This window comes from Chrysochloris asiatica, unplaced genomic scaffold (genome assembly GCF_000296735.1).
Source record: "Chrysochloris asiatica unplaced genomic scaffold, ChrAsi1.0 scaffold00204, whole genome shotgun sequence".
NCBI lineage: Eukaryota > Metazoa > Chordata > Mammalia > Afrosoricida > Chrysochloridae > Chrysochloris > Chrysochloris asiatica.
This window is the reverse complement of record NW_006408722.1, coordinates 1,100,542-1,112,987: the sequence shown is the minus strand read 5'-3', so window position 1 is coordinate 1,112,987 and position 12,446 is coordinate 1,100,542. Positions and strand designations below refer to the sequence as shown.

Sequence of the window (12,446 nt, the reverse complement as noted above, 5' to 3'; positions counted from 1 at the left end):
TCATGACTTTTGATGATGATGATACTTAATATCGGGCTACTAACCTCAGGTCAGCAGTTCAAAAGTACTAGCTGTTCCGCAGGAGAAAGATGAGGCTTTCTGCTCCCATAAAGATTTACAGCCTTGGAAACTCTAGGCAGGGTTGCTGTGAGTCGGAACTGACTCCACGGCACGGCACCACCATAGTTAGTTACATAGTTATCATAGTTGTTTACGGCCATACCACTGTGAATGGGCCTAATCTCAGAAGTTAAGCAGAGTTGGCCTGATTAGTACTTGGATGAGAACACCAAGTATTGTAGGCTGTTGGCAGTTCTGTTGTGGCACTGGGGGTTAATGCACTGGACTGCAAAGTTGGTTTGAACCTCAAGGTTGGCGGTTCAAGCTTACCATCCACTCTTCAGAAACCCTATACAGGGTTGCTATGGGTTGGAACTGACTCAATGGCACTTAACAACAACATTGTAGTTATCTGGTGCTGCTATATGCCACAAATACCACAAATGGGTGACTTTAACAAACAGAAATTTACATTCTCATAATTTTAGGAGTATGTTGTTATTATTAGACATCAATTCCTACTCGTAATAACCCTCGTGGTGGTATGCCAACTCAAAGAGACCCTGTATAGAGAGCTTCCAAGGGTGTAAATCTTTATGGGACTGGAAAGCCTCATCTTTTTCTTACTGAGCCACTCACAGATTCCAATTGCTGACCTTGCGGTTAGCAGCCCAGCATGTAACCACTACACTACCAGAGCTCCTTAGAGTGACCCTATTAGTAGGTAGACAGAGAAACACTGCTTGTTTTGTTTCTGTGTCATCCTCACCGTCATTTCTGAGTTAAGCCCATTGTTGCAGCCACTGTATCAGTCTTTCATATTGCAGGTCTTCCTCTTTTTCACTGACCCTGTACCAAGCTTGATGTCCTTTTCCAGGGACATGTTACCTTCTGATAACAAGTCTCAAAGTAGATGAGACAAAATCTTTCCATCCTTGCTTCTAAGCAGCATTTTGACAATACTTCTTCCAAGACAGATTTGTTCCTTCTTCTGGCAGTCCCTGGTGTATTTACTATTCTTCACCAACACCATAATTCAAAGGCATCAATTCTTTTGTCTTCCTTAGTCATTTTCCAGCTTTCTTATGCATATGAACTGATTGAAAATATTATGGCTTGGGTTGTTGTTGTTAAGTGTCTTCAAGTCAGTTCTGACTCATAGTATCTCTGTGTAGGCTTTCCAAGGTGCAGCTGACGGGTTTGAACTGCCAACCTTGTGGTTCGAAGTCCAGTGCTGGTCCTAACAGCACCACCTCAAGAGTCTATGGCTTGGGTTAGGCACACCTAAGGCCTCAAGTTTGCATTTTAACACTTTACAGAGGTATTTTGTAGGCACTTTGCCCAGTGCAATATGTCATTTGCTTTACTGACTGCACCTTTCATGTGTGTTGATTGTGGCTCCAAGTAAAATGAAATCCTTGACAACTTCTATATAACCACTCTAAGGGTTAGGATTCACAACACATATTTTGGGTGAACACAGTGCAATCCATAACCTTTGTAAGTAAGTATCTTATAATTTTGGAAGCTTAGTAATATGCTTTAAAACTGATAGTATAGCTTTCCTTGCAAACAAGTTTAGAAATGAAACTAAGCACCCTTCATTAGGAGGAGATGGGTGAGTCTGGACTTGTTATTACTTGCCTCTCTTTTTTTGTCTATGGGTGCTGTGCCTAGTGCGAGTGTGGTGGCTCCATACAATAAGCACTGGACTGCCAACCATTCTATGGGACACACTTGAGGCTTTTTGCTCCCATGAAGATTTACAACCTCAGAAACCCTATATAGGAGTGCTGTGAGTCAGAACTGACTCAGCAGCATTTAACAAGGAATGTGCCTTGTATTGCAAAGGCGTATTCTGCATTTGTGTGTTGCGTGAGACAGGGGTGTTCTAGAGAGCTCTGAGGAACACTCTATGGCAAAGCCATTGTCAGGATAGTATCTTGGTTTAGAAGAACCAGTTTGCCAGCTATCTTGGTTGTAGGTAAAATAGATGAATGGATGGAGCTAATTTTATCATCTGTTTGGATTGAAAAGATGAGCGTGACATGAGGAAGCTTGCAGTACTAGAAATATCTGACCTACTAAGCTCTGCACCCCTGGTTAGGAATCATGCTTTTTTTTTTTTTTCATCTAGAGAAAAGACAAAGTGAAGATATCTAAAGTTACTGTTTTGTGTGTGGTTTAAGAAGCTTTAGTACAGTATAGTTTTAAAGATGTTTTAAATCCTTGGTGTAGAGAGTTCATTTATTGAGTCAGGTCTCCTTTAAATTAGCATTCTCACCAATTTTCTTGTTTCTTTAGGACAAAAACAAGCTTATGGACGCACTAAAGCATGCTTCTAATATGCTTGGTGAACTCCGGACATCTATGTTATCACCAAAGAGCTACTATGAACTTTGTATCCTAAATACCCTTTTTCTGTGCTTAAACATCTTTAGAATGGGTTGCAATTGTATCCGTTTTCATAACCTTTTTAGAAGACATTGAGTTTGTGAGGCAGTCTCTTAATGCTTAGGTATTGTCATACAGGACGCTGAAATGGAAAGTGGTTTTCCATTTGTCAGCCTGTAGCGTCTGACAGATACTGTTTTATTGCTCTGCTTCACTAGACACTCTTGATGTCAGCTATTGTTTCATAGTAAAGAAAATGCAACTGAAATGTTTTCTTCACCAAAATGTGCCGTGTTAAAGGATTGGATTTAATGTGTCTGTCCAAAAGTTTATGTAGTCCTTAATTGTAATTCAAGATATGGCTATTTCGGATGAACTGCAGTACTTAGAAGTCTACCTGACAGAGGAGTTTGCTAAAGGAAGGAAAGTAGCAGATCTCTATGAACTTGTACAGTATGCTGGAAACATTATCCCAAGGCTGTAAGTACTGAAGAGTCTCCAGACCTTTATAGGCCCCCACTGTATGTTACGTTCTTTAAAAGGACCAGTTTTGTACTGATTTTGACGTTAGTTTGTTACCAGATTGAGATTAATATTATGCCTTTTTTATCGAGGATTTTAGAGTGTAATGATGTTTACTTTTTATATGAATATTTAGAGAAAAAAGGCATGCTCTTTTGTTTAATGCCTTGACTACCAAAACATTAATACAACAGTTACTCTGTTCCTTAAAGCTTAAAGATGAAAGAGAAATCAATACTTATTTAGTTGTCACTGAATGATTCTATTTTAAATCAGCTGGTATTTTCTTCATCATGCAGGAGAGAAAAAAAGATGAGCCTTGTTATATTTTTGAGTGTATTTGGATTTAGTCATTCTTGATTTTGAATAGTTTTTTGCTAATTAAATGGTTTCTTCTAATTCTTCTAGTTATCTGTTGATCACAGTCGGAGTTGTGTATGTTAAGTCATTTCCTCAGTCCAGGAAGGATATTTTGAAAGATTTGGTAGAAATGTGCCGTGGCGTTCAACATCCCTTAAGAGGTCTCTTTCTTCGAAATTATCTTCTTCAGTGTACCAGAAACATCTTACCTGATGAAGGAGAGCCAACAGAGTAAGTGAATTTTCTTTCTTAATTATACAGGAGTGAGCCAAAATTTATCCCCACTCCTGTTATATTAAAATGCCCATCAACGTCCATAGCTGATGACAGCATTGAGTGTGCGTGTGAAATGGTTCTGCCAACTAGACACGTGACAGTGAATGGATTATGTGGTAAATCATTTGCAAATCAGCCATGGCTCTGCCTGTGAAATAATCCATGACAGACATGGGTTTTGAAAAACTTGAGAGTTGGGTGCCACAACAACTCACGGAAGAGTAGAAACAGAAGTGTTTGGACATCTGCAAACAAAATTTGGATTGATAATTGAAGGAAGGTAAAAATGTCTTTTAAAAAAATCATTACTGGTGACGTGACATAGATTCATCACTAGAAGCCTGAGTAAATGGCGGACCATGGAATGGAAATATCCTCAATTACCGATGAAGAAAAAGTTCAAAAGTCAACCATCAGCTGGAAAATTGGTCTTTACAGTTTTCTGAGATTCTCAAAGGCCACTATTGGAACATTAAAAAATGATGATTGACTTTTGAACTTTTTCTTGGTCGGTGATTGAGGAAAAAGGTTCAACAATCAATAGTGCTCCTTACAGTGAGATGCTCACTGAAGAGCTGAAGCCTACACAGAGGACTGCTATCCAAGGGCCTTGTGATCTTGCATGACAATGCACGTCTGCACACTTCTGACCACTGTTACTCATTTTGAGGTGTTAAAACATCCTACCTATAGTCCTGATCTTGCTCCATTGGACCTATTTGGTTCCCTGAAAGCAGCCCTTCAGGGACAAACATGCCCCCCTGATGAAGACGTGAAGGCAGCAGAGCATTTGTGGCTCACAGCTCAGCCTAAAACATTTTAAATAAGGGAATACAAAAGCTTCTTGATAGATGGACAAAATGTATTGACAAGCAAAGAGATTATGTTGAAAAATTACGTATTTGTCTTTTCTAAAAGTTTATTAAAATAAATTCTACAGCTAGAGTGTGGACAACTTTGAACTCATTCTTTTCGTTGTAACAGTTCTTTGTTGTAGAATATATTAAAAAATATAGAAAAGTATAAAGAAGAAAATTAAGATTAACAGTTCTCCCACCCACAGTTAGCCACTGGTATCTTGTTACGTATATATTTCTATATATAAAGTCTCATGGGTTTTTTTGTTTTGTTTTTTTTTAATTGTGTACTGAGTGATAGTTTACATGGTAGAACATTGGCTTTACGAGACTGTTGACTTTTGTGGAATTGGTGTTGTAGCATTCAATCCACTGAACTTTATCCCAGAGTGATGGGCAGAGAGTCAGTCCGTTAAACTCTTCATGTGACAGATTCCCTAGATTGGAGAAAATAATTTCTTTAAAAAACGTTAATTTTTTCAAATGGACAGGTTAGTGCTTTTTAGTACATTTACATAAATTCATTTTTAAAAGAAAAATAATAAATATGTTGTCATGTTTGTGGTAAAAATGTAAGCATTACAGAAAAGCTAAAAACTTACCAGGGATAAGGTGGTGAGGTTATTTGCTGCTGGTTTCTTTGTTTTGCATGCCCTCCTGTGCTGCGTTCATGTTTTTTGCATTCTTCTTTTGTCAGTTTGTTCATAGTTTTAATGTTTCCATGTTCTTGTATTTTCATTTTCTTGGTATATTGTGAAGTATTAATTTCCTTTGAGGTTACCTTATATTCTGTTAGCTTTTTCTCCTTTTAAAACTCTATTTTATCCTGTAATCTACCTGACTTTACACCACCTGGATTTCTGTTCCTGTGTGTTTACCTTCTTTAACATTGACTTGTTTTGATCATAGACTGATCTCCCAGATCCTCTGAATTCATTCTGTTCTCGGCTCTTCCATTTGTAGATTGAGTTCCCAGTGGTCCTGCCATGTATGTCAATCTCTGGTTGTTGTCTGTTCTTGTTGGTTCTCAGTCCACACAACTCCTTTTAGGATGTTTTGCAGTGTGGGGTTGGCTTTGGCAAAATCCCTTTGCTTCTGTTTATCCTGGAATGTTTTAATTACACCATCGTATTTGATTAACAGATTTGCTGGGTAGACGATTTTTGGTTGGCAGTTATTTTCTTTCAGGGTTTTATATATGTCTCCCCATTGCCTTTTAGCCTGTACGGTTCCTGCTCAGAGACACTCCTGCTCAGAGACACGAGCTTAATCTTTATATGTAACGCTTGCCTTTTCCCTAGCTGCTTTCAGGAATCTCTCCTTATCTTTGATTTTGGAGAGCTTGATTATGATACATCTTGCTGATTTTCTTTTGGAGTCTATCCTTCCTGGGGTCTGCTGAGCTTCTTGAGTGCTTATCTTTTCACTTTTCAGGATGTTAGGGAAATTTTCTTCCAGCAGCTCTTCGACTATCTCCTCTGTGGATTTGTGTGATTATTCCTGCTCTGGAATGCGAATAATTTTTCAGTTACTTCTCTTTATGTTGTCCAGTATGAATCTTAGACCATCTTCAGATTGTTTTTATCCTTTTTTCTGCTTGCTCTTCTATCTTAGCAATATTGAGAGATTTGTCTTCCAGTTCGCTAGTTCTGCCTTCCATCTTTTCCATGTTATTCCTTTGCCCTTTCACTGTATCATCCATTTCTGATATTCTATTATTAATCATTTGGACCTCTTTTTGTGGGTTTTGAATTCTTTCCAATGCTGTATCTATCTTATTTGATTGTTCCTGTAGTGCTTTCCTAACTTCCTTCTTTAATTTTCTCAAACCTTCTGTAAAGTGTTTTTTTGTAAAAAATGTTTTATTGTGAATTATGTGATAGTTTACATGGGAGAACATTAGCTTTACATTCATCCTCTCGCATATCGTTTCATTGCCATGATTACAATCCCATGTATCATGAACCAACCAAAAGGTACACCCTGTAAGCTTGTCCCCAGTTGTCAGCACACAGCCCGTCTCCCTTTCTGGGTCTAGAGTCCCCAGCTGCTTCATCTCTCCACATCATTGTCTCTGCCTCCATCTGGCATCATTGTTTCTCTGGGTAGGGTCCCACTCTGCACTCTTCTCGCTTGATGGACCCAGGAACCTCCACTCCTAGACTGCAAAGCCGATCACTCCCCTCCTGTTGCTACAAAATGTCTACCTTTACATTTCCAGCCCTCACAGTCAGTCCTGATAGCAATTATTCACTGTTGTACAACATGAGTGCTGTCCCATCTCTTTTCATCAGCCCTCCCCAGACAGATTGGAAACTACTTAGTGGAGATTCTACCTTCCTCTGCACCCTCTTGAAAGCTTGTAAGCCAGTCACTTCTTGCCTTTGTAGCCCCCTTTCCCCCCCCCCCCCATTTTGGGTAGACAATGTCCAAGTTGCCCATCACTGCCCTCTCCATGTGTGCAGGGGGTGGGAATGATCCTTGCTGTAAAGATTTGTTCCCTCTTTTGAGCTACTGCATCCACAGGTGTAGGTCAAGTTCATCAAATTGTATCAGATTACTCTTTTTTCATCTTCTTCTAGTTGAGTTCTGATCATCCAGTCATTGAAGCCAGGTCAAGTGGGTATTATCTGTAAGTGTGGGTGTTCTTATGCGCATGCCTTCTCTTCTTATCAGCTGGATGCTCCACTCTAGTCTTCTGTGGCAATGTTACTGACTCTGGGCCCAAGAATCCCCAGGTCTTGCCACACTATTGACAAATCAGGTCTCCTCCTGGGTTCACAAGTCTATTGAACGTTGTAGGGCTTAGCTTGTAGCTTCATTACTGTTTTTCCCACACTTCCCCTTATCGGTGACAAACGTGGTTACCAATCAGAATGTGTATTCCCATTGATTCTTAGTCTTGAAAGGGGGTTTGCCCAGAGGGGACCTGACCACTTGGCTTGATGTCTCCTGGGCTAGCAACTTGCTTGTTCTTGTAGTAATCAGTCAGACTGCCTATATTGTTTTGTTTTTTTTCTCCTGGTCTTTCTTTCAAGAAGTAACTTCTGATCTTCTAGCTACTCCAGGCTGGTCTGCTTGTCCCTTCAAGTGGAAATTTCCCACCTTAGAAGATTCTGGATGCGGTTCAGGATTTCCCCTGTGGTTTTATGTAATGCAGAGGTTCCTCAGGAAGCCTCCTTCACTGGATGCATTGTAGCCTCATTTTAGGTATTCCAATCAGTTCTAGGCAGAAGATGAACTAACAAGATTGCTGTGGTGATATTTCTGGCTATTCCTTTCTTTCCCCCTCAAATGTCTATTTTATAATGGTTTGCCAGGGAAACAAAGATTCAAAAGACAGCCAAGCATCTTAACATTATTTCCCCCGTTTTCCCCATTCCAACCATATCTCAATCCCTATACCTCAGAGCCCTGTTGTTCTAAGGTTGTGCATACATCATTATTTACCTCTGCCCCACTTAGCCCATGCAAACCTGCCTAATTGTTTTCCCGTCTGCTTTGTTCTTCCGTTCCCCTCTCGGTTCGTTCTTGTGTATTGTCCGCCTCCCTAGAACCCAAACTATCCTGTGTTTTTTTTCCTCCCTGTGATCCACCTTCCCCTCCCTACCCTCACCCCACTCCCCACATCCCGGTAATTAGCAAAGAATCATTCCCCCTACCCCCCCACACTCACCTTAGTATGGTTTCTTTTTCTTAGTCTTTTACAGTAGTGGTCCTATGCAGTATTTCTGCTTTTGTGACTGACTAATTTCACTCAGCGTAATGTCCTTAAGGTTCATCCATGTTATGTGGTGGCTTACAGCTTCCTTGTTATTCTTCAAGGTAGCATAATATTCCATTGTGTGTATATACCACAGTTTGTTTATTCATTCTTCCTTTGATGGGCACTTAGGCTGTCTCCATCTTTTTGCTATTGTAAATAGTGCTGCTATGAACATTGGTGTGCATATATCTACTCGTGTTTTGGCTCGTATTTCTTGAGGGTAAATACCAAGTAGAGGAATTGCTGGATCATAAGATTTCTATTTCCAACTTTCTGAGGAAGCACCATATTGCTTTCCAGAGAGGTTGGACCATTTTGCAATACCACCAGCAGTAATGCAGGAGTGTCCCAGTCTCTCCACATCCTCACCAGCATTTATTGTCCTCTACTTTTTTGATCTTTGCTGTTACTGCTGGTGTGAGATAACATCTCATTGTTGTTTTGATTTGCATCTCTCTAATGGCTAGTGATCGTGAACATTTCTTCATATGTTTGTTGGCTGCCTGGATCTCCTCCTTAGTGAAGTGTCTGTTCATGTCCTGTGCCCAATTTTTAATTGGGTTATTTTTCTTTTTCTTGTAGAGGTGTTGTTGTTGTCAGGTGCCATCGAGTCGGAACCTACTCATAGCGGCCCCATGCACAGCGGAACGAAACAATATCTGATCCTGGGAGTTTCCTTTATAGTTTATAAATGAGTCCCTTGTCTGTTGTGTCATTGCAAAAGATTTTTTCCCATTCTGTGGGTTCCCTTTTTACTCTGGTGATGAAGTCTTTTGATGTACATAAGTTTTTAATTTTTAGTATGTCCCAATCATCTATTTTGTCTGCTTTTGTTTGAGTAGTTTTCAAAATGTTTGGTAGTCTGTATATTCCCTGAATTAGTGCCCTCACATTTGTCCCTATTTTTTCATTGATGGCCTTCATAATTCTGGGATTCATATTTAGGTCTTTAATTCATGTTGAATTGGTTTTTGTATAAGGTGTGAGGTGACGGTCTTGGTTCAGTCTTTTGCATATCGCTTTCCAGTTCTGCCCGCACCATCTGTTGAAAAGACTCCCCATGTGATATATTTAGGTACATTGTCAAAAATCAGTTGGCTGTATGTGGATAGGTTAATTTCTGAACTCTCGATTCTGTACCATTGATCAACATATCTTTCATTGTACCAGTACCAAGCAGTTTTGACCACTGTAGCCGTGTAATAAATTTTGAAGTCAGGGAGTGAGAGGTTTCCAACCTTGTTCTTCTTAAGCAGTGCTTTGCTTATCCTGGGTCTCTTTCCTTTCCATATAAAGTTGGTCATTGTTTTTTCCATCTCTTTGAAGAATGTCATTGGAATCTGGATTGGAATTGCAGTATATATGTAAATTGCTTTGGGCAGTACTGATGTTTTCAAAATGTTAAGTCTTCCTATCCAAGAGCATGGTACAGTCTTCCATTTTTGTAGGTCTCTTTTGGTTTCTGGTAGTAGTGTTTTGTAATTTTCTTTGTAGAAGCCCTTTGTTTCTCTCTTTACATTTATTCCTAGATATTTCATCCTTTGGGTGGCTATTGTAAATGGTATTGCTTTCCTAATGTCCTTTTCAGCGCTGTCGTTTTGGTATAGAGGAATGCAACTGATTTTTGTGTGTTGATCTTATATCCTGCCACTTTGCTGAATCTTCCAATGAGGTCTAGTAGCTTTTTAATTGAGTCCTTGGGGTTTTCTTCTAGTAGGATCATATCATTTACAAATAGAGTTTTACTTCTTCTTTGCCAATTTTGTTTTTGTTGTTATGTGCCGTGGAGTCGGTTCTGACTCATAGCAACCCTGTACAGGGTTTCTGAGGCTGCAAATCTTTACAGGAGCAGAAAGCCTCATCTTTCTCCCACGGAACAGCTGGTGATTTCGAACTGCTGACCTTATGGTTTGCAGCCCGATTCATAACCACTATGCTACCAGAGTTTTGACTGTCTTTAATTTCCCTGTCTTGCTGTATAGCTCTTGCTAAGACTTCTAGCACAATATTGAGTAGGAGCGGTGACAAAGGACATCCTTGTCTGGTTCCTGTTTGCAGAGGCTTTCATTTTCTCTCCAATGAGAGTAATGTAGGCTGTTGTTTTTGTATATATGCTCTTAATTATGTTGAGGAATGTCCCTTCAATTCCTACTTTCTTGAGTGTTTTCATCAGGAATGGATTTGTCAGATGCCTTTTCTACATCAATCGATATGATCATGTGGTTCTTTTTTTATTTATTCATATGGTGGATTATGTTGATCATTTATCTAATGTTGAACCATCTTTGCATCGTTGATATGAATACCACTTCATCATGATGTGCTGTTGGATTGTGTTGGCTAGGATTTTGTTGAGAATTTTTGCATCGATGTTCATGAGGCATATTGGTCTATAAATTTTCTTTCTTTGTGATGTCCTTCTCTGGTTTTGGTGTGAGGGTTATGCTTGCTTTATAAAATGTATTAGGAAGTTTTCCATCCTCCTCTATATTCTGGAGTAATTTGAGTAGAATTGGTGACAGCTCTTACCTGAATATTTGGTAGAACTCACCAGTGAAGCTGTCTGGGCCTGGACTTCTTTTGGTTGGGAGTTTTTTGATGACCTTCTCAATTTCTTCTTTTGTTATGGGTCTGTTCAGGTTTTCTACTTCAGTGTGTGTAAGTTCAGGTGGGTCGTGTTTATCTAAAAATGTATCAGCTCTATGTTCTCATAATATTCTGTTATTATCCTTTTGATTTCCTTTTGGTCTTTTGTGACATCGCCCATGTGGTTTCTAATGTGTGTTATTTGTGTTTTCTCCCTCTTTTGTTAGGTTTGCCAGTGGTCTGTCAATTTTGTTAATCTTTTCAAAGAACCAGCTTCTTGTCCTGTTGATTGTTTCTATAATTTTTCTGCTTCCATCTCATTTATTTCTGCTCTAATCTTTATCATTTCACGTTTAATTTCTTAAAATACCCAGTTGCTTTTTAGCAGGGTGTTTATTCAGTTTCCATGTATTTGACTTAATTTCCTTGGTCTTCCTATTGTTGATTTCTAATTTGATAGCATTGTAGTCTGAGAAGATGCTTTGTAGTATTTTGATATTTGTAAATTTGTGGAGATTTGTTTTGTGGCCTAAGACAGGGTCTATTCTGGAGAATGTTCCATGTGCACTGGAAAAGAATGTGCATTGTGCAGTTGTTGGGTTGAATGCTCTGTACACATCTATGCCGTCTAGTTGGCCTATTGTGTTTAGTTCTTCTATGTCTTTTTCAAGTTTCTTTCTGGTTGTTCTATCGATTTTTGAAAGCGGTGTATTAGAATCACCCATGATTATTGTAGATTCATCATTCTTTCTTCAAATCTATTAGAGTTTGCTTTATATATTTAGGAGCTCTTTCTTTGGGAGCATAGATATTTATCATGGTTATATCATCTTGTTCAGTTGTCCCTTTAATCATGAGATAATGTCCATCTTTATTATGCTATCTTTTGACTTAAAGTTTATTTTATCAGAGATTAGAACTGTCACTACTCTTCGTTTTTTATTGCAGTTTTGTTGTTATTGTTAAGTGCCATGGAGTCTGTTCCAACTCTTTGCAACACTGTACAGGATTTCCGAGGCTGTAAATCTTTATTGGAGCAGAACGCCTCATCGTTCTCCCGCAGAACAGCTGGTAGTTTCGAACTGCTGACCTTGCGGTTCACAGCCTGGATTCGTAACCACTATGCTATTAGCTTGGTATATTTTTTTCCATCCTTTGACTTTTAATCTGTTTTTATCTCTGTGTGTGAGATGTGTCTCTTGCAGACAGCATATTGAAGGATTTTGCTTTCATATCCATTCTGCCACCCCTCTGTCGCTTAACTGGTGTATTTAATCTGTTTACATTCAGTGTAATTATCGTTTGTTGTTGTTAGGTGACATCCAGTCGGTACCGACTCATAATGACCTTATGCACAGCAGTATGAGTTAATTGCTGCCATTATGGCGTTTTGTCTGTGTGTATGTGTGGTTTTTCTGCTTTCTTTTTTCTGTGTGTCTTCCTTTGCCAAGTTCATGCCTTTTGTGTTCTGTCTTGTGAGTTTCCTTATAGCTTTAATGTTTCCATGTTCTTCTTGGATTTTTATTTTCCTGGTATGTTGTGAAGTGTTAATTTTCTTTGAGGTTGCCTTATAGTCCATTAACTTTTCCCTCCATTTAGTGCAGTCTATTTTATCCTGTAATCTA

The 12,446-nt window shown here is 39.1% G+C and overlaps 1 protein-coding gene across 1 annotated transcript in view; it reads left to right on the top strand.

The window, feature by feature from the left end:
• The window catches only part of VPS35 (vacuolar protein sorting 35 homolog (S. cerevisiae)), a 52,063-nt gene that overhangs the window by 9,944 nt on the left and 29,673 nt on the right, over positions 1 to 12,446 (top strand). The window contains exons 3-5 of the mRNA XM_006872561.1: positions 2,365 to 2,461; positions 2,811 to 2,934; positions 3,385 to 3,567. Of these exons, the coding sequence (XP_006872623.1) occupies positions 2,365 to 2,461; positions 2,811 to 2,934; positions 3,385 to 3,567 (404 nt within the window). The remainder of the gene's footprint in view (positions 1 to 2,364; positions 2,462 to 2,810; positions 2,935 to 3,384; positions 3,568 to 12,446) is intronic.